Here is a 20705-nt window from a genome sequence, read left to right as displayed (position 1 = left end):
AAACAGGTTGCTCAGAAAGGCTGTGCAATTCCAATCCTTGGTGTTTTTCAAGACTAGACTGGATAAAGCCCTCAGCAACATGGCCTGGGGCAGACTTTGAGCAGGCGGTAGAAAAGAGACCTCCTGAGGTCACTTCCAACCTGAATTAGTCTGTGGACTAGATGATGATGGACTAGATGACTTATGAGGCCCATATTCAGTTGAATATACATGATCTCAGGATTTTAGAATTTAGGAATATATTTGTAAATATTCATACTCTGATAATAAATCCTGAAAAAAAGTAAAATTTAGCTTTTTGTTGCTCCTGGACAGAAAGCTTAGTATTTATACCACACATCCTGGAGTCTTCTCTTCATATCCTTCATGCTACTTAGCTGTATCCACCTATTAGCACCCCATTAAATTGCACTTACCACCATGACTGTGAAGTTAAAATCATGTTTTAAGCTATTAACCCTCTACATTTAAACATGAATGTTGTGCATTAGGTACTTTAAAGATATATTTAAAGCACTGTTTTTCTTTCATATTTCAGCAGCCAGCTTTCCAAGAATTAACTTAGGTTTCGAGTTGCAAGTCTTAGTTACTCATAGGAATTTGTTTACCCCTCTAAAATATTTTATTTCTCTATCTGATACTAGTTTTCCCTAGCTCAAAGTTGAACAATTACCTACATTTGAGCAATCCCTTAGTTTGGGGGCGGGGGGGTGGGGTGGGGGAATTTCTGATCTTATTTCTGCTGTATATCTAGCAAAAAGTACTTTCAGTACTTTTTGTCCTCTAAGAGACAATCAGAGGACAGCAGATGAGAAAGCACTCTCAGCATGGCTAAGTACGCATGTAACAAGCAGGAAGCCCAAAGGCCAAGTCAGCTTTGCATTCACATCATGGCCAAATACACTGTTAAACCGACAACGTACAATGGAATAAACCCAATGAAATTAATGGATTTACAGCAGAAGTATGGGCGTTCTGAGATAAAATCCTGTAATTTAGTATTAAATTTGGTTCCATGGGAAAGATTTTTCATGAGACATCAGTTCTCATTAGGTATCAAAATAACTGACCAGATTTTCCAAAAATCAGTAACTCCTAAGTGCTGAAGTCACCTGAACAAAATGGTCCCAGTTGGCACCTTTAGTGACAACAGGAAATATGACAGTACTGCAAAGATCAGAAGATACGGCATTAGTATTAATACCTCAGTAACCGCAGTAAATCTAATGGGTTGCATAAAACATACAGTGAGTTCCTAAATGTTAAGAGTATTTTTAAGAAGGAAAAGAGGGGCTTAAGACCACATTTTCTTCTCATATCTCTTTAGTTCCAACAGTTTCAGGATGCTAAGTAAGACTGGGCTCTGAGTACTTTTTTGCTATTTCTTTTCTTTTGTATGTCTGCAAGAGTCCTTGAAATGATGAATTCATTGAAGTACTTAACCAGTGACTAAGGAGAGAAGTACAGGCGTATACACACATTTTATTTTAGTCTATTGCACGTGATGGCCCAATTTTTCTCTAACATATAGTACACTGATAGCACAAAATTTTCTTAAAGATCACATGCTCCATCCACCATCACAGGGACATAAAAAGAGAATAGTACTAAAGGCAAGAGCCTTTACATGCACAGCTCTTCTCTGTAACTGGAATACAAATTATCATTACAATTAATGAAACATAATTGTTGTAAAAACCATGTTGTACAGTGACTGGTAACCACTGCAGTTAGAATAGCCTCCAGGCTTTCTTGTTATGCCAGGGGACTAGTCTGATACCTAGCAGGACAAAGGCAATGCACAGTAATCTTTATGACACCTTTGTTCCTCTTCCTGAATTTGCATTGCACATTCCTCAGTTGTGGCCAAGGATCAGTGCCAAGATCTATTTAATGAATCAGGGGAATTGGCTGAAGGGGAGCAGATGAAGCCAAATAAAACAAAAGGGCTCAAACCAAATATTTTGAAATGGTCAACAAGGAATCAAACTGAAGAATGCTGATGGTGAGCCAAGTCTTGCTTGTCCTTCTCAGGTGAGCAAATTCCCAATGGAATTGGGGCCAAAGCTACCTTTCACTAATGCCTGTGGCACAGCTCACGAAAAGTTTAAATACAACTAGAATTGTAAGGCATAAGTATCTTTCTGAACATCTCTCTCACACACACCCTCTGAAAGTTAAAGGAAAAAAATCTAAAAAAGGCAATCTTCATATCATCAATCTTTATTACAATTCAGCACAAGATGACTTAATGTATTGCAACAGCATAATTTCCTATACTGGGCAACACAAGAGAAAGCAGGAGTGCTGGCTGGCCTCATGATTTAGAGCACTACTCTACAATACAACTCACTATCGCTAGTCAGTCTGCTCGTATTCCTTGGTGGCTAATCCTGACCATTCACATTTTCCACAAAACGTTTCCCAACGTCAAAACCACCACAACGAGACATTTTATTTAAAATTTACCATGGGTATCACTCCCCCATTTTATGTATCATGATCACAGAAGAGTCTTAACCTTTAGATTTATCCTCTTCTCATCACATGCAACATCTCCTCCTCCACACATAAAAACCAAAAACCTCCCCAACAGTGGATTGTCAGACCTTATTTAATAACAAACAGTCTAAGCAAAAGTTTATCTAGCTTAATGCTGAATCTTTACTAAAATACCAAAGTCTGCACCGTGCTGTTTGGGCCAACTCCAAAAGAATTTCATTTAGAGCCATTTTGTCTATAGGATTTGAAGAAAACCCAATTGCCAAGTTTCAGGGAGCTACTGAGATATGCTGTGCAAGAGGAAATATTTGCTGGATTTTAACAAAGCTGATTTTTTCCACCTCGCAATAACTTGGAAGAACACTACTAAAAGCATTAGTTCATAAATAAAAACAATAAATTCTTACTGAATCCAATTAGAAGAAAAGTCTAACCCTGGTTCAATATAACCACCAAGTTCCTTTCAACAAGATATCCACTGAAAGACAAGAAATCTAGGTTCTACAGTAGTTTATTGTCTGTACATTTACCTTTTAATTTTGACAAAAAAATATATTTGACACATTTTTCTTTTTTAAAGAACCAATCACCTCTTACAGTCCTGAAATGCATCCATCTCAAAAACACACGTAGTCTTCCCATGCATAACATGCACACAAGGATGGGAAGTGCTATTATGTCTAACTTGGAAGATGCGACAAAGGTCTCAGGGCAGTACTCATGCTACTAAAACATACAAAAAGACATGAGAATGTTCCAATTCAAAGAAATTGGAATTCAACTTCCAGAAACTGGAATTAGAATCTATCTTCAAAGTTTATACTGTAGGCACTGGCAAGTCTTTGAAATCATCACTGTTCTCCTATGCACTTTATTAAAGAGGGCATACAGCTTATTGTTCTCTTTGAATTTCCATATCCAGCTTTTCCAGTGCCCGCTAAATTGTGTATCACTGCTGTACAGGGCAAGTACATAACCATGTGGGCCACATAGAACACTCACACCTTTAGGCATATATGAAAGACAACTTAGGAAAACTGTATTCAGTAAAGTACATCACTAAATTAAATTTGATGACTTTGAAAGACTTCTGAAAACCCCCCCCAGCATTCTAGAAAAGCAAAGAAAAAAGAATGCAAGAAGAATACCTAAAACAAAAGATCTTAAATTGGAGTGAGAAGGAGGGAACCTCTTCTCATTTTTGGCTGATAAGCTACCTAATATTGAACACAAATGGCACTGGAAGATGAAAAACTTAATAAGCCAATAGGTTCTTTTACTTTGTAAGTACTGCCATCCTAAAAGACCTAAACTAACAAAGATTTAAAAAATATTTTAATAATGTGCAAATATTCTGTTTAGCTTTTAGCTGTTTTGAATGCTATGAAATGACAATCCTATTTCTGAAGAAATATCAAGCTATGAGTTACTTCTTGCTTGAAACGATAAATCAGTATGACAAAGCCATTACACTTTAAATGCTAGAATTGGCATCCTATCAGAAGAGTACATTATAGTAGGGGGAAAGAAACAGATGAGGTGTTTCTCACAATCTATGACATTTTATGTCGAAAACAGATAGATTTAGGGGAAGAAATAAGAGAGAGGGTACGAAGGAAAAAAAATATGACTGGAAAGAAGGGAGTCACAGACATTGGCTTATTTCTGTAGTTGTGGATGCTTTAGTCTCAGACTCCTGGGAAAGTTTTATTGGATTGCAGGCTATCTTATGGATTTTACTCAGTGAGTTATTCACAGAAGTGCATATATTCCTCTCTTCAGGGTAGTTAAAATGTGCATTAAAAAACATAAAGCTACATGCCGAAGACAGGTGATGAAACAGTAGCTGTATAGATAAGTTTCACCTCTAGAACCTCTGCATAATCCTCAGGAGACTTAATGTGTTCTCATTTTAAGTTATCATACATTATAATATGGTTAAAGTGAAATTACTGATGCTTAGAACTCAATTCATAGAAACAGAAGGAAAAGATAGATACATGTTTGACTTGAAACCAACTTATAGTATAGAACTGAAGTTAGAGCTGGGAGAAAAGAAAAAAGAAAAAAAAAAAGTCTTTAACACACATGAGGCAGGAAATCCAGAACTGTCTTTTTCTTGAAAATGTCATTCTCCAGAATATTTGCGGGATATTCCAGCTCAGTAATTCACTGCCATGGACCAAGCCTGCCAGAAGTAGTAACATGGACAGAGTCAGAGGATTTGGGCTATACATCAAGACTCTTCTTATGCCCTTTCCAACATAGATCCTTGGTTTCCTTTTGCAATAACAGCTATCATGATATAGCCACTATGATGAATCTTTCTTTCACACCTTTTTCAAGTCTAATGGTCTCAAATCATCTTACAGATATAATTTGACAGACCTTGCTAAGATAATATTTCTGCATAGAGAGCAAAAGATCTAAGGAAACTAATTTACCTTCAAGATAAATAATTCAGAAACCTGATATCCAGTTTTGAAAAGTCACCTATATGTCCTGGAGGTGAATATCATAACACTTCAGTTCCTAATTGTGCAAATCACTTCTAAAAATTAAGTCTGACTCTTAAACCACTTGGTTATTATTTTTAAAAATGGCCCTCAGTTCTTCATCAGCTGCAAAAGCTATCTGTCCTGCATATAGGATGTTACTCTGACTTGGATGATCTGTTTTCTTTATATGCATGTAACATGACAGAGAAGCGGTGCAGCACAGCATACTGGCTAGGGCACTGGAGTGTGAATCAAACCCCGCATCTCTTCTTAATGTTGCTCTTCACCTGCATGTGACCTTGTAGAAAGTACTTCACTGTTCTGTCTCCACTTCTGTCTACCCTTTGACTCTCTAGGTCACCAATTATTCCCTACCAAGCAATTACAAACAGAGATCAACTTCAGGTAAGTTTTAAAGTGTTTCTGTAATAAAAAATAGCAACCAGCAACTATTGTGGAGAGCAAATTCCACAGCAGGGAACTAATAATCTAAGAATTTTTCTCCTGGCCCGTATCTAGATATCAAAATCTGATCACATATTTTTCAGGTTCATTCCTCCTTTAACAAACATTTACCAATAGCCTTTCTCCTCTTTCTTACAATTTAATGTTAAAATCACTTTAAAATGTCAAAGGCTCAGACAGTGAAGTGGAAAAATAATTATTTGAATGCAGTCAGCCACTGTATCTTCTTAGTCTAATATTAATGGGAGGAAATGGAAGATTGTCACTGAATTTTAATGAATTCATTAGTTAATTATTGTAAAGCCCCGTGAAACTGCTAAGAATGATTATTACTTTTATTCCCAAGAAATTTTTTATAATGGCAGAGATGGACCTCCCACAATAACTTTTCTCTAAGTTCAAAACACACGACTGGTGCAAACTGGCATTTATTAATTCTTTGCATAATTCAAGTACGGACTTACGATCAGAGTGAGATACTGACATATTACCATACAAGCAGCAGCTTCTTCCTTTGTTAATAGGTTCATTTGACTGAATAGGGTTAGATGTACTATAGGGTACTGTTCAACAGGAGCAAGGATGGTAACTTAGCCAAAATGCGTACTGCATTTGCTGCATATGGAGCCACATTAAGCCCTACCTTAAATTAACAGGACTCTCTCAGAAGATTCACTGAAGCAAAAGTGTCCTTCTGCCAGGCTGAATTTGGCCCACCATCCCTAATTCTGTTTAGTTTAATAAGATAAACATGTCTTTTCATTTCCTGACTGCAGATAAGGCTGACAAAATATTCTGGAATCAATCACCAATTTTAAGACTTAATCATTCAGCCAGCCAGGCAAATGGAAAAGAGAAGCTTTTCTCATTAAGTAATGTCTAAGGGAAAGTTTAAATCTGTATTCCAATAAAACATCTTGGTATTTGTTGCTGCAGGACTCAAGCATGCAACAATGCATTGTGCATTTTAAAAGCTGTCTCACAGAAAGACATGTGTATGTTCATGGAAAACAGAACCTTTTTTCTGTAAACGTTTACACAGGAACCTTTGGCAGAGAAATTCCCTGACATTCAGAAATGTTTGTCTCAGGATCTCTTTGTTTCTTTTCCATTCTAACCACCTCCTGCTCCAAGTTGAAGTACTAGCGTCCACTCTTTTAAGTTAGTGATGATTCAGATGTTGCTTACACTGACTTTTCTAAAGATTAATTCATCAATTGACTTGCTTTGTTTACATACATTGTCCTTCTTGCCTGATTTCCCACAAGATGTAATAGGACAATGATGTGAGAAGCTCTTCAAAATCAGACCGATTGCTTAATATACTGAGATTGGGAACTTGTTGTCTATGTGTAGTGGCTATGTAACAAGAACACAGCCTTTCAGTCACTATTCATGACACTGGCATTTTTTAGATTGTGAGACAGGTTAATGTAGAGGAAGACATACCTGTAACGCCTACTGCCCCAATGGCATTCGCTGTAGAAGGAAAACCCATTCTTTGCACTGTCATGATATTTATTTTAATCGATCCAAATAAAGTGACAGTGAGCCCTATGCACGGTGGTCAAAATCCTGACTGTTAAAGCCAAAGACAGAACTTCCCTTGAGCTCAGCCTCTTCCTTTCATCTCTATTCTGCCAAGTCCAGTACCTAACAAAGTTGGTCAAACTTTTTAAAGTGCCAAAGTTTAAAAATATAAAACTGACCACCAAGGCTGAAACTGAGAAACAATTATAGGAAAGTTGCACCTTTTCCACCTCCTCTCATATTTTTTACTTGCAACTTGTGCAAGAGAAACCTGCACCACACTGCTCCCTCCTGCCCACGTACCACCAGCACATTTCCCAAAGGGGTCAGCAGCAGCACAAGTCCGTATAGATCCAAACCACAAATGCCACTGCCGCAGGGAAAATACTACAACGCAGAAAGAACAGTCCCCAGCAGAATCATCTTTTGCAATAGAACAAAACACAGGGAGATCACGATGAATAGAAAAGAGGGGAAGGAGATGTGAAATGAGTGGCAGAAAAGAAAAACAGACAGAAGGTTAAGTGGAGTAGGAGACTACAATTTCTTCCTTCAAGTTTAAACAAAAGAGAAAAGAGAAGAGAAAAACACAGGGAGAAGACCTGGCTTATGAATCAAGAAAAAAAACAAACTCCCTTCCAGAATAATAGCTTTCTCACTCCGAGGCTGTGAACTTAAATATAAAAGCGAGCCTCAAAAGGCTTTATTCCTCATGGCCTCTTTTTCTTCTCTTTCTTCTTCTTCAAAAAAAGGGGGATCAAGAAGCTAAACTGTATGTTTGTAGGGCAAACCAGTACTACTATGGACCTCAAACAAAAAAAAAACAAAACAAAAAAACCCCCAAAAAACCCAACCTACAAATGAACTCCTGTGTTTTCCAGATCTTCCTTTGCTCACTGCAGTCATATTCAAGGAGGACTCCTCATCTCAGAGAAACTATATTCATAATCTCCAAAATACTCTCCTTAGCAGGTTACTTTTGAAACTTGAGAAACTGAGTGAACAAGGTTGTAAAGTACAATTTCCTGCTCTTTCTGAAGCAGGTAAATCTGATCAGATCTTTAGAGGGGAAAAAAAAAAGGTAAAAAAATACCTTCTTACTGCTGACATCCTTCATAGTGGATAACTCAAGAGTTTAACCGGAGATCAGAAATGAACACCAACCTCCAATGATGGCAATTTCCACTTAGATTTGTAGGATAACATATCACATTTAACTACATGAACGAGGATCTCATTTACACCTGAAGGTTGCTTTGTACCTGTAAAAATGCTATTTCTGTGTGTTCTAATAAATTTAGTTTGTAAATTAAGAGAGGTAGACTGAAAATGTAATATAGATTGACTAAGATCTTGGGTCTAAATTTAAACATTAAGTTAATGTAAAAAATAAAAGACATGAATACTAGGACACTTGCAATAGCTATGCAAGTTAGTAGAAATTGCAGGTGCTCAAAATACAGTCACTAAATATAAAAATTTTTACAATAGACAAACATCAGTAAACACAAAACAAATTACCTATGAAGAATAAAACATTAACCTTGGTGTGGTATTTGTATGATCATTGGTATTAGTGCTAGGAATGATAAATGGAGGGAAACAGCGACCCATTAATAAGGTATGCGCACTTCCCCTAATTTATTACTTTCCAGATTAATTCAGGTCTTTATTTTAGAAAAACAAAACAAGGAAATTACCTATTTGTTTTAAGACCAAGACTTTGCAGCAATAACATGTAAAACTCACGTTAATTGTTAGAAAGAAAATAATGATCTTGTTACAGTTATTATTCAAGATTTATACTAGTTTCTAGAAGCCTCAAATACTACAAATTCAAAGAAAAAATGTATACTATCGATAACAACTATACTACTATATTATAGTATATATACTGTAAATAACACAAATAGAACCAGGTTTACGCCTGTTTCTCATCATGACAAAAGGCATTAGCAAGAAAAGTGACAAAACCACTGTAATGGGCATGGACCTAAATCTCACGTCTGGAGAATGGAAGAAGGAAATAGGTGTGAAACGTTACATATTTTCTGAAATCCTTCCTACAGGATATTTGTTCCTAAGGAGCATTGCACGCAAAGAGGATCATTTGTTTCTCAGGAGTATATTTGATCTTGCTAATTATTCCTCAGTCGTTATTTATCCTAAACACCTTTCTGGGAATGGATTGTCTGGAGAAATGAATCCAGCTGACAGCTCTGCCCCAAAGCACAGAAGGAGCAGTCCCTTCTCTTGTATTCTTAGTTTGATTAATATATCTGTCTTATGAAAAATTCAAATCACTAATTCCTTTCCATAGCATCTTTCTTGTCTGTTCTGTGCACTTCAGGTAATTGCAGGGCATATTCTACATGTGCTATGCCTTCGGTGCAAGCATGCACATTACTTTATCCTTCCCAGCTTCTGAAAAAAGTGTTCGGTTTTTAGGTTTGTTTGGTGTTTTTTTTGTTTTGTTTTGGTTTGCTTTGGGGTTTTTTTTTTTGGTTTTTTTTGTGTTTTTTTTTCTTTTCAAATTTCCTCAAGTAAAAGTACAAGGAAGCTAAACCTACACGCAAGACTGAAGCTCTGGCATTCTGCACTGCTGCAGTCCATTATGAGAACAAATTAAAATATTATATATATTAGCCTCTATACTAGTAAGTCTAAGGAAGCTTTCAGATGGAGCCAACCTTGACCTTACCTGTCCTGTATCCTGTGTTGTTGAGGTACACTGCAAACGTACGTATTTCATGCTGAGCCTGCCAGGAGGGAGAAGAACAGTTCTCATTGTTAGTGTAAGTGTTGTGGTTGTGGACGTACTTCCCCGTAAGAATAGAGGAACGAGATGGGCAGCACATGGGTGTTGTCACAAAGGCATTGATGAAATGAGCACCTCCGTGTTCCATGATCCGCCTCGTTTTATTCATCACTTGCATAGAACCTGGAAGAAGAAAACCATCTCAGAATTATTTTCTTGTTTCAGTCACAAGAACTAATTAAGAGCTCACATGTTACATCAGAAACCAGAATGAAGCACAGGTAGTAAGGGCACTGTAATCTCACAGTGAACCCAAATCCAAAGAGATTATTCTCTCTCCTCTAGTGAAGTTCTACCATTGTTTTAAGAAGGACCAAATACTTAAGTCCCAAGTTAAGATTTGACTCAAACCTGGTGACACAGATCATAAAGCTTTTTTAATTTCTCTCTCTCTAAGCTCAAGATTTACCACTGTAACTATCTGCACCATCTGTGCAGCCTTTCTGAAGCCACTAGTACTGCTCCAGTAGCTGAAGGCAAGAATCAACATGAAATAGGCTGAGACAATGTGGCCTGAGGGTGAAATTCACTTTGTGCAGTAACCCTGACCAAAGCTTGCATACTCCTTAAGCATTATTTAATCCTTGGTTTCAGAAGATACCTGATACACTGCCTTTTGTGCCAACCTTCTGCAAAAGGCTGAGAGTTGTAATCACAGAATCACAGAACCATTGAAGTTGGAAGGGACACCTGGAGATTATTTAGTCCAACTCCCTGCTCAAGCAGGGTCTGCTGGAGTTGTTCTCTAGATAGAATGTTATTTTCCCTAATGTGAGGTATTAGCAGGTATTGATTTCTGTAACTTTTACTGAACCAAAGACAAAGTAAAGCTGTCATAATGATTTCCATAACCAGCCCACCGAGTTCTATCTATCCACTTGATCCATTTTGGTAATAGTGTTAGCTAAAACTCTCTAAATTTTCTTAGGCTTGGTTCTGCAGAATCAGATTTTTAGATGACTGCTTGGGACCAATAACACCCTGTAGTTTATAACCATCATCTAAAACCAACCAAGCAAGTTTAACTGGCAGGGACTTGGATGAATTGGGGTAACAGGAGTAAAAGTCTTGTTGCCAACAATTACTAAAAGCCACACTGCTGCTAAGTGGCTGTTCTGTTTCCTATTTAAGACAAGGTTTTGGACAAAGACTGGATTTTTACCATAGACATCCACCTAGCTAAATCTGGATCCATATCAGAGTTCTCCCTACATGCAGAAACACCAAGGACCAGAAGAAAAAAGACATTTAGTTTCCCTCATCTATAGGTGCCTGATAGTTAAAACTGCATCAGAGTGAGTCATACTTGATGTAGGAAGAATTTCCATTTTCCAAAGAACTTGTAATGGTACCTGTCATCAGCATGACCTTGCAAAGGAGAGGAAACCTTTCCATCACCAACCCTCCCTTCTTGTTGAGCAGGGAAAGCCAATAGACAACATGGAGATGAAGGCATGGGTTCACGCTGGAGTAGGATTGGGGCTAATTTACCCACGGTTGAGTTGGATTAATAGTTCAGCTTTAATCAATGCATCCTGTAACCATCTGGCACAAACTGTATGTTGTTTCTGTCAATAATGAGTTTAGGTTTCTTCTAAGCTCTTTAGGCATGGATTTCATTATGAAATTGCAACAGTAAGTCGATTTGATACAGGGCACATTGATATAACCAGGAATCAAAACCTAGAGGGAAAATGGTCATAAGCCACATACAAAATCTGACTCTCTGGCACCATGAAGGAAGGTTAATTGCTACTGTAGGTCATTTTACCTAAAAATTGCCATGGTATTAGTATTCTTGAGATCATTTTGTTGGAATAAATATAAAAAAAAAAATTTAAAAAAATCTGTTTGTGCATTTCTCAGGTCAGAGCACATCTCTCTCACATCACTTTGTGACAAGAACCAAGGCAGGTTATTGCACTCCGCCTTTAGAACTTGCTAAACTTCACATATCAAAAAGAAGTTTCTGAAGAAAGCAAGATTTTTTGTTTCCGTAACTGTGGGATAAGTGTCAGTGGTCAAAGGCACTAACAACACAGTTAACAATTATAACAGTCAATTATACATTATATGAGCCTGAAAACTGTGGATGTTTCCTCTGTGTTGTCTTATGAGCTAGCCCAAGCATAAATAGGCAGACCGAAATAATGTTTTGTCATCCTAATATTAAAATACAATTTAACAACGCCTTTAAATGACAGAGGCATCTGTGCATAAATAACAGTACATGTTAAAACTCCCCTTGGGGACAGTAACCTCCTCTAATAAAACTGCTGTAATGACAAGGCCCTATATATCAACAGTCTTTAATACAAAAACATATGATCTAATCTGCTTCCCCAGCTTGAGAACTAACACAGAGTGACAGATCAGTGGAAGGTAAAAATCCAGCATACTCTTCTGTACAATCTTAAATAGGCCAGCTTTAAATATTTTAAACAGCATTAAACCAGCCAACCAAAACTTATTTTCTTCAGCTTGTCTCCAATACAAACATAGAATTGTGAGAAAAAATAGAAATTGATCTTTCAGTGGCAGAAGATTACTTATGTGTTAATCAGCAACTGGAACCTCACCAAATCACATTTTGAGTTGGAAAACCTTCTGGGGTTTCATTAGTGGATATACCAAGGGAAGTCATGCTTTGAACTGTCAATATTTAATGCAGAAAAATGTTCTGTTACCTATCTAAAACCACTGATTATAAATAAAAATGATTTATTAAATGTGAAATTTCTAAGCTATTTTAAAAAATATCCATTCGACTACTGTGAAAATATGAAAGTTTAATCAATTTGATGCATTCAAGCTGCTCACTGAACAAAGGGAAGGAAAACCTAGGCTGAAATTCCACTTGAAATTGTGTGGTATCCATAACTTTGCTTAGTGTGTCTTCACAGTTCACTGTAGGGATAAGGCTGATATTTTGACTAATATTAATGGAGAAAATATACCAGTTGTTTATGAAATAATATTGACTTTCTCATTAGTTGTGTTTTGTTGTCAGAGGTCATAATTTACATGAGTTTTAGGGAGCTCCAGCTGTTGAAGAACTTGCGCTAAGTCCCAAGTGACTTAGTCTACTCTGAAGCACAATTTAAGAAGTGGTATCCATATGCAGATAAGTTAACTGAACCCCAGAATGTTAATTAACTGTCCCCTAAAGCCTTCTATTTTTATCCTATTTGAACCTCATTAGACACCCTTTTCACATCTTCATTTCCTTTTTTTTTCTCGTATTTAATTTTAACAAAGCTCTAAAGCCCTAATCTCCATGTACGATAACTAAGAAAAATTATCTTCCGTGCCACTTTTGTAGTTTTTCAGAGGAAGATGTAGGAACATACAAATCACCTCTCACTCAGATTTCTCTAACATGGCTGAAATATCTTCTAAATAATCAGATCTTTCTCCAACTATGAGATAATGAAATAAGCTGGTTTGTTAAACCACAGCAATATGGTAGGCAAACGTAATTAAACTGGAGATGCTGAGTCCATCACACAGGGGACATCAGCATTATACTAACTTGGACTTAAATGGCTCTAATGGGGAAAAAAAAAAGTCTTTGTTTCTAATTAATTCTTTCTCCTCATCAGTATATTCCTCTTCTTTATATTCTGCTTGTCAGTACAACTCTCTTGATTAGTCAACTGAGTGTGTATGTTTCAGTAGTTCTTGGTGTTCTCATTTGTCTTCTCCCATTTGTATCCATTACAATTTACACTCGTTCTCCTTTGACCTGGAGATTCTGCATCCTTTTCATCAGCCCCTCATGAGTCTTTTCCTTTTTTCAGTACAAGGCTGAGATTTGGTTTCCCAAGCAAAACTCATGATTAACAGTAGTGCAAATTAAAAAAAAAAAAAAAAAAAAGTTGTACTCCTTTCCTGAAAGGACAACATTATCTTTTTGGTAAACTCCACCTGCTACTGGTACATCATTAAATCTATCTTAAATTAAATAAAGGAAAGGCTGTTAAGAGCACTTGAGATTGTCTTGTCTTCCCTTTTGCCTCAAAAGTAGCCTCAAAAGAACAATGAAAGCTACAACACCCATCAGTTACAGAGTATTCTTAGAAACAGATTAAATCTTAGTTATGCACAGCTTTCTCTGCTACACTTTCATAGCTTCCAAGTTTTCCTTAGCTTTTATTTGTAATTCACATCTTGTTTTCATCTTTCGTAAATGCATTAACCACAATCCCCACAAATGGCAATTTTGATTAACTTGGACAGCTCACCAGACAATAGACAAGAATAAAAATTAAGTCAAATAAATATTGGGTCTCACAAAGCCATTAGTGGCAAATGACAAATATCAAATCTCAGCTTCATCAAATGGATTTTCCTTAGTTAGATCCTAATTTGTGTGGACACATGCCCATTATGCTTGAAATTGGAAAGCATCAGATTATCAGAGAAGAGAAACATACTGCCCAAAGGACTTAGACAATTGCATCAGAAACAAGCAGGCTAGCATAAAATAGAAGATGATAAATTTTTTAGGACCACCTTCTGAGTCTGCAAGATAATGTACTTAGGTTCTTTTGGATATACATTATTGAAACTGCTTTATTTGTGATCCAAATAACCATTAAAAAAAAAAAAAAAAGTGGTGACAACAACAACAACTACAAATCTGCTGATCCTACTAATTTGAATTACATTTGTATTTGGTGGGGTTACTGCCACAGCAGGCTTTCTCACCACCTTTGAGAAGAACATGACATCTACGATACTGCAAACATGCAGTAATACTGACAAAAAGGAAGCATCTGTAAGAATACTACCATGTTGCTGTGATTAACTTCTCAGCTAGATGAGTAATTGTATAAGTAATACAAGTTGATTAACTTCACTATTGTGTTCTGTTTCTTCTGGGAGGTCTGTTTTCCAATTTTCCCCATCCATACTAGAAATTTGATGCAGTAACTGTCAAAAAAACCCACCAGACCACACATATACAAGCTCTCGTCTTTCAGGTGATCCAGACTTTATACTCACATAAAAGCATATTTCTAATGCAAAATTATTAATGTAAACTAGTTTGTGTTAATCTCTTCTACCTACAGACAACATTTGGTAAATATAAGCTTGTTCAGGTAACAGAACAAAACCCAGACTCTGTCAGTTAATTCATTATTCCAAATCATTAGGCAAAGCATGTGTTTAATCTTCATCTCCTTTCTTCAGCAATTAACATAGCGTTGAATAACACAGTAGAACCTTTTCATACTAAGTGATTTTGGTCAGTAATTAACTACACATCTAAATGGACAATAGCAAGAATAGTATGACTGTGTTAGGTAACATTTAAGTAACTAAAATTAAAATTGTATATGTAATGAATGTCTGTAATTACAAAAAAAAATATTGGGTAATTACATGGTGCAATAATCAGTTATGAATTTAAACCTATTGCTTTGGCATGTAGCTTCCCAGGTTATACTTGCAATTGCCAGAAGCACAGTTTAGGTGTCTAGATGAAGACAGATAGGCAGGAATCTCATATTTCCACAGAAACAGGAAGTGTGACATTTTAAGTTGAGACTAACTTTTGCTGTCCTTGAGCTGCAGGCAGACAGAAAGTATTTTCTACATAAATGTAGGTTTAAACTTTCGCTACTTGTTCTTCCTACCATTTTTCACACTGAAAAAAAAGATAATTAGTTTGAATGCAAGAATCCAGCTTCAAGGAAAAGCAGTGCCATACTCATTAGCTAAAATTCTCTTTATGCTGGGCTCTTACCAAGTTCTACATCCTGATCATCAGTAAGAATAAGGATGATGTTTGGGCGGATGTTTCTACGGTCTCTTTGAAATCTTCCCTTCAGACGCTGATTTAACAGGAAAGCTGAACTTCCATCCAACAGTGATAAAACAGTCATCATGAATAATCCAAGGACAACACTATGCTGTGCCATATTGTGCTGATTTAGTGTTCTCTCTGAACAAGGTAGGTTAATGGCTTCTATTTCTTTTTCGTTTGCAGGTCTCCTATAAGGGAGAGGGAAACAAGTATTTATACCTCGACCCCCCTGCCCCCACAAGGAACAGCAAGGTTCTCTCTGAAGAAGTAAAAAGCAATATACTTAGAATAATCTAACTTCTAAGGAAAAAAAAAACCAAAACACAACAACAAAGTAACTGAATGTTTTTCTAGTGACAGCTAGAAGCAGAAACTTGAAAAATTTACCGTTCCTAAGCTGTTACCAACATAGGCAATGAAGTTTCACTCTACGCTCAAATTTGGCAGCAAGTTCAAGGATTTAGCAGGGTATCAAACTCTTACTTTTGCTTTGATACATATAAAAAGCAATCTTTTTCCTTAAGGTTCTGGGATGTTTCGAGATTACATTTTTGTTTACTGCATCAAAAATGCAGATGCTGAAGAAAAAAAACCCCACGTCTATCCATATTTTTAAACAGGACTGTGGTAAAATTTACTGAGTTAACAAAACATTTGCAAATTCATAGAGGATCCTCAGATAGAAGACTTGTTATACACTGATTTATCTTACAAATTTCATTAGAGAGCAGAGCTGCCCAGATCTTGGAACAATGGTATGATACTGTTTGAAGTCTACTGCAGCTTTGATGTTAGTGTGATATCCCTTCAGCATTTCTGTTGGTTTCCAAGATTTTTTTTTTTTAAATATCATTATTATTAATGAACACATTTGAAGGCCCATTACTGCATATGTTTGGGAATGGATGCACCAAAATGATTTGCACTGCCTATGACTTCCCTCCGTCATAAATACAATGCCCCCAAATTGACTTGTTTGCAAAACAGACAATGTCTAACCGGTACTGCTCCTGTTAATGAGCCAATAAAAAATTCTTAGCAATTCCTACAAGGAGATTACAAAAAATGAATAAGCATGCTGAAGAATTTTTGAAATCATAGTTTTGCTCAGTGATCTTCTGGTATAAAGGAATTTTCTCTTGCTTTCAGAAGTCAAAATAACAGTACGAAACTGTATTGAAAATATCAAGTACTAATTATTTCATCAGATCCAGTGATCAGTGAGTCAGTTTTTGATTAATTCCCTACTTGCTGCCTGCCTTTTCCTGGACTGGTGTCAATGATCTCTTGTAATGCAGTGAAAAATCAATTAAAAATGACACAAGGGAGACTATCTGCTTTTTGTAAAGACCAGAAATGCCCAAGTAGAAAAAACCTAGCACAGTGTGTTTTACCCAAAGAAATACATTGGCTATTCTGTCCCTAAAGCCACTTGGGAAAACAGTTTTTCCTCCAGCAGATTATTTCATAGCCACATTATTACTTCATCTCTGTCAGCATCTGTTCTTTGAGATAAACTTTGATTAAGAAAGTTCTCATGCAATAGCAAAACCACTGGTCTGAAAAATTATACTCAGCTTCTATGCTTATTTAAGAAACACGTATTGAATTTTCATATAAGTCAACAGATACATAGCTAGAGTATGATGCAACATTTATTAAGGCTGCTTTCCAAAAATGTACACTAATAAGGTTTTGAGGAAATGAAAAATCCTTCTTCCTCACTAGTCTCTCCAGTGAGTTTCACAGGCAGGTGAAATTAACTTTTTTCAGAGAAACTAAAAATTGATTTTAAATATCCTGCCACTTGTTCCAATGGGTAGGGAAAGAGAAAAGTCCAACTTCCTAAATTACAGATACAGCTTTAGTACCTCTGCTGCTCCTCAGAGATTTGCCAGGCTATAGCAGAAGGAACACCGACCAGTCCTATCAATTTTCATTCCTTGTACTCAGAATTCCATCTGCAGCAGTACAACTGGGAAGAATCATGTCAGACTCAATGTGTTGCTACTCTCCAGAGTAGTCAAAAGCAGCTTGAGAGGCAAACCTGGATCTGTTTCAAAGGAGAGGGGAAAAAAAAAAAAAAGAAGTTAGTTTAGCAGGCACATATTCCTGGACACCAGCTTTTTGAGGGAGGGGGTAGAGAAATGGCTTTTGCTCTTCAGAAATGACTCCATATGTACTTCTGTTTAAAAAAAAAAATAAAGAAGCTGACAACATAGATGCTGTCATTACACACAAACATTTTCCTGAAGGTCTAAAAGTTAATGTGTTTTTTTTTCTGCTCTATACTAGCCAACAGCTTCTTGGAATAATACCATTTGCTGACTTTTCTTGCAGCATTTAGAAGGCTGTCCATTCTTGTTATATCTGCTCATAACTACATTCGCTGTAGAGTATGTGCATGTGTCTTCCTTGCATCCTTCTCACTTCTTTTAAACAAATGCATGGAAGTAACCTCATGACCTCATTGCCTCCCTCCCCTCAGCCTGTCTTTTCCTCACAGTTTATCGCCCCTCACTCACCCCACTGTATCTAAAAATAGACGTTGTCCCCAGCTCAGAGAGCTGCTTATATATCTACAAAATACTTAATGCATTTGGGGATGTACATAAACTGCTATTCCACAGCTATTTTATCCACACTTGTATATTTATGGTTAGAAGAATTAGTTATCTCCAAGAGGATACTGCGGGTGGAGGACAGAATTTCATGTCAAATACAACAGGCATCTTCTACCAAACCTGTTATCTCTTTCTCAACCCCCTCCTTGATGAAGATTCTTCAACTATTCTGATGTGCTATGTTCCTATTATTATCAGGGTAAGTACTGCTGGGAACCAACTCAAAGTATGTAATTATGTGCAAAACTCATACCAATAACTAGGTAAGAAAATTAAAGCAATTTTAGAAAATAACCTATTTCTTAAAGTATGTATTCATAAAAAACAGACATGCCACAACTAACAGCATATATGCAGTAAAATCTAAAAGCCAGCTTTAAATAGTTCTCAGAATAGCAGAAGAGTCTCTCGCATGCATTGCCAGTGGTCAAATATAGATTGATTTTTTTAACCCTTAGTCTTCAGTGAACTTCAGGGAAGAAATATGACATTAAGAAGTCTCTATTAACAGTTCTTTCCCCATTTCGGTCAACAAGTTTAATCTGCAACTCGTAGATAAAGCCAGAAGAGTTCCCCAGCAGTGCCCCAATCTGCCTTCACTTTTAATATAGCACTCTCTCCAATGATGCATTTTGATCTGAGTGGTACAGATGGTCCACTGCTTTATGTGCCTCTACAGGCCATCCAATATTAAAGATGCTTAATCTGTAGTGGCTCTCATGAGAATTAGGTATGCCTCTTATTTTCTCCCAGATTACACATATGAACTTGACAAGTCTGGTCACTCCTGTTTTATATTTAGGAAAGTGCTATCAGAAACATATGATATCTTCTTCAGCTGGGGCATCTAGCTGAGCTTTATTAAGCCTATGAAACCCTCCTAGCAGGCTGCTTTAGAGAAAGTCTGGTCCTCTTATTTTCTATGGTTTACGGTCGAGTTTAACAAGTCCCTGACTCCCTTCATAGCCTGAATTAGATACAGCTGCCTCTTTTTGTTCTTAACTCCTGCTAGTATGGGGAATGAGAATAGAGCAAAACTTAATTCTCCTGTGTGGCAACACAGAACGTTACACTAAGTCACATTATAAACGTTGAAGAGATGAAACCAGACTTCAGTACATTTATCCTATTTATAAAAGAACGGAGCCAAGTTCTCTTCCCAAGTAGCATTTACACTAAGGAAAGACTTCTTTTTAACACTGCCCCCAGTAATTAATGTCAGTTCTACAGCAGCACAGGCAGGATGCACAGGGATGACTGGTGTCAGTTCCGCCCCCAAATCTTATTTTTAACATGCTATTGATTAGTATTGCTTGGCACAGATGTAACAGGCACTGTGTGCAAAACTAGTAATTGACAGTGGCTTGCACAGACCAGTGCTCCCAACCTTGCTAATGCAAGTCCTAGCACAACTGTCCCATGCATAAGCCCAGTGCAACTTCACTGAAGTCAAATAATTAAGTTATTCCAATATAATCAAGAGTAGTATCTGACTCTTCCTGTAACAGAAAAGGTACAAACACATAACAAATTAATTCTTGTATGAAATACGTAAATTAATCCTGCTTCGAGCCTACTCCTAGAAAGCTGTTTCTAGTTATGTTTACATTAACTGATTTTTTTTTTTTTTTTAAATAAGCATACTGCAAAACACCAAATACAGAATTAGTACAGCAAGTTCAGCTCGCCCAGCAGCCGCCACAGACCAGGGTAACAGCAAGTCAGCCACACAGTGGAACTGCACTATAAGGGAAAACAGGTTAGCAAGAAGCAATGCACACCTACTCTAAATTCGGCTGGAGCCAATACCAGGTGTACTATTTAAGCAGACTTCAGTGTGCCATTTGTCCAGTGTTTAAATTCATTGAAATACATGGTGCTGGAGCCATTCCCTAGCAACCAACCCAATTAAAACCACTTTGCCAGTTAAATGGATTCAGCGGTGCTGCTGTTCTTTTAACTCTTGAGTCACTCCTACACATCCAGGTTTGGTTATGGTAACTCCTTTTTCACTGAAGCTGTCAACCATTGTTTGAAACCATTATATTTTGTTTGTAAGAGAGAAACACATTTTTATATGTGGATTGGGAAGGATCTTGTTTGCAATCAAACAAGGTTCCCAGGGGAAGGCTGGTATCAACATTACTGCTGTAATCTAACAACGTGCCATGTTTTCTTATAGTTTTATACTTCCTGATTTTTTTCCCCAGGCAGTCAAAAATTTAAGAGAAAGTACAAAATCAAACCCCCAGTGCTAAATGTGACTCTCGAAGATCACAGTTGTGCTGATTTACCTGCACAAACTGTGGCTGAAGTATTTGTATTTTCAAGTATCTACAACTTCAGAAGAAGTCAGGAACACAGCTTCCAGACTTATTACAGCACTGAATTACTATTCAAATGTGTTCTTCTGGCTCGCTTTCCTTATGATGGTGAACCCTATACCAAAGCTAAAT

General features: G+C 36.9%; 1 protein-coding gene across 4 annotated transcripts in view; it reads right to left on the bottom strand.

Moving 5' to 3' along the window:
• Nucleotides 1-20705, bottom strand: part of SULF2 (sulfatase 2) — a 167197-nt gene that overhangs the window by 49225 nt on the left and 97267 nt on the right. For 3 of the 4 annotated variants that reach the window (XM_072879386.1, XM_072879387.1, XM_072879388.1), the window contains exons 3-5: nucleotides 17497-17678; nucleotides 15566-15813; nucleotides 9697-9936 (exon numbers count right to left, since the gene is read on the bottom strand). In XM_072879386.1, coding sequence (XP_072735487.1) covers nucleotides 9697-9936; nucleotides 15566-15740 — 415 coding nt within the window. In that variant the 5' untranslated portion in view covers nucleotides 15741-15813; nucleotides 17497-17678. Of the gene's footprint in view, nucleotides 1-9696; nucleotides 9937-15565; nucleotides 15814-17496; nucleotides 17679-20705 lie in introns of those variants that run through there. The other variant, XM_072879389.1, reaches the window with a different exon arrangement.

The sequence above is a fragment of the Ciconia boyciana genome, chromosome 14 (genome assembly GCF_034638445.1).
Source record: "Ciconia boyciana chromosome 14, ASM3463844v1, whole genome shotgun sequence".
NCBI lineage: Eukaryota > Metazoa > Chordata > Aves > Ciconiiformes > Ciconiidae > Ciconia > Ciconia boyciana.
The sequence above is the reverse complement of the archived record's forward strand: the minus strand, read 5'-3'. Positions and strand labels throughout refer to the sequence as shown.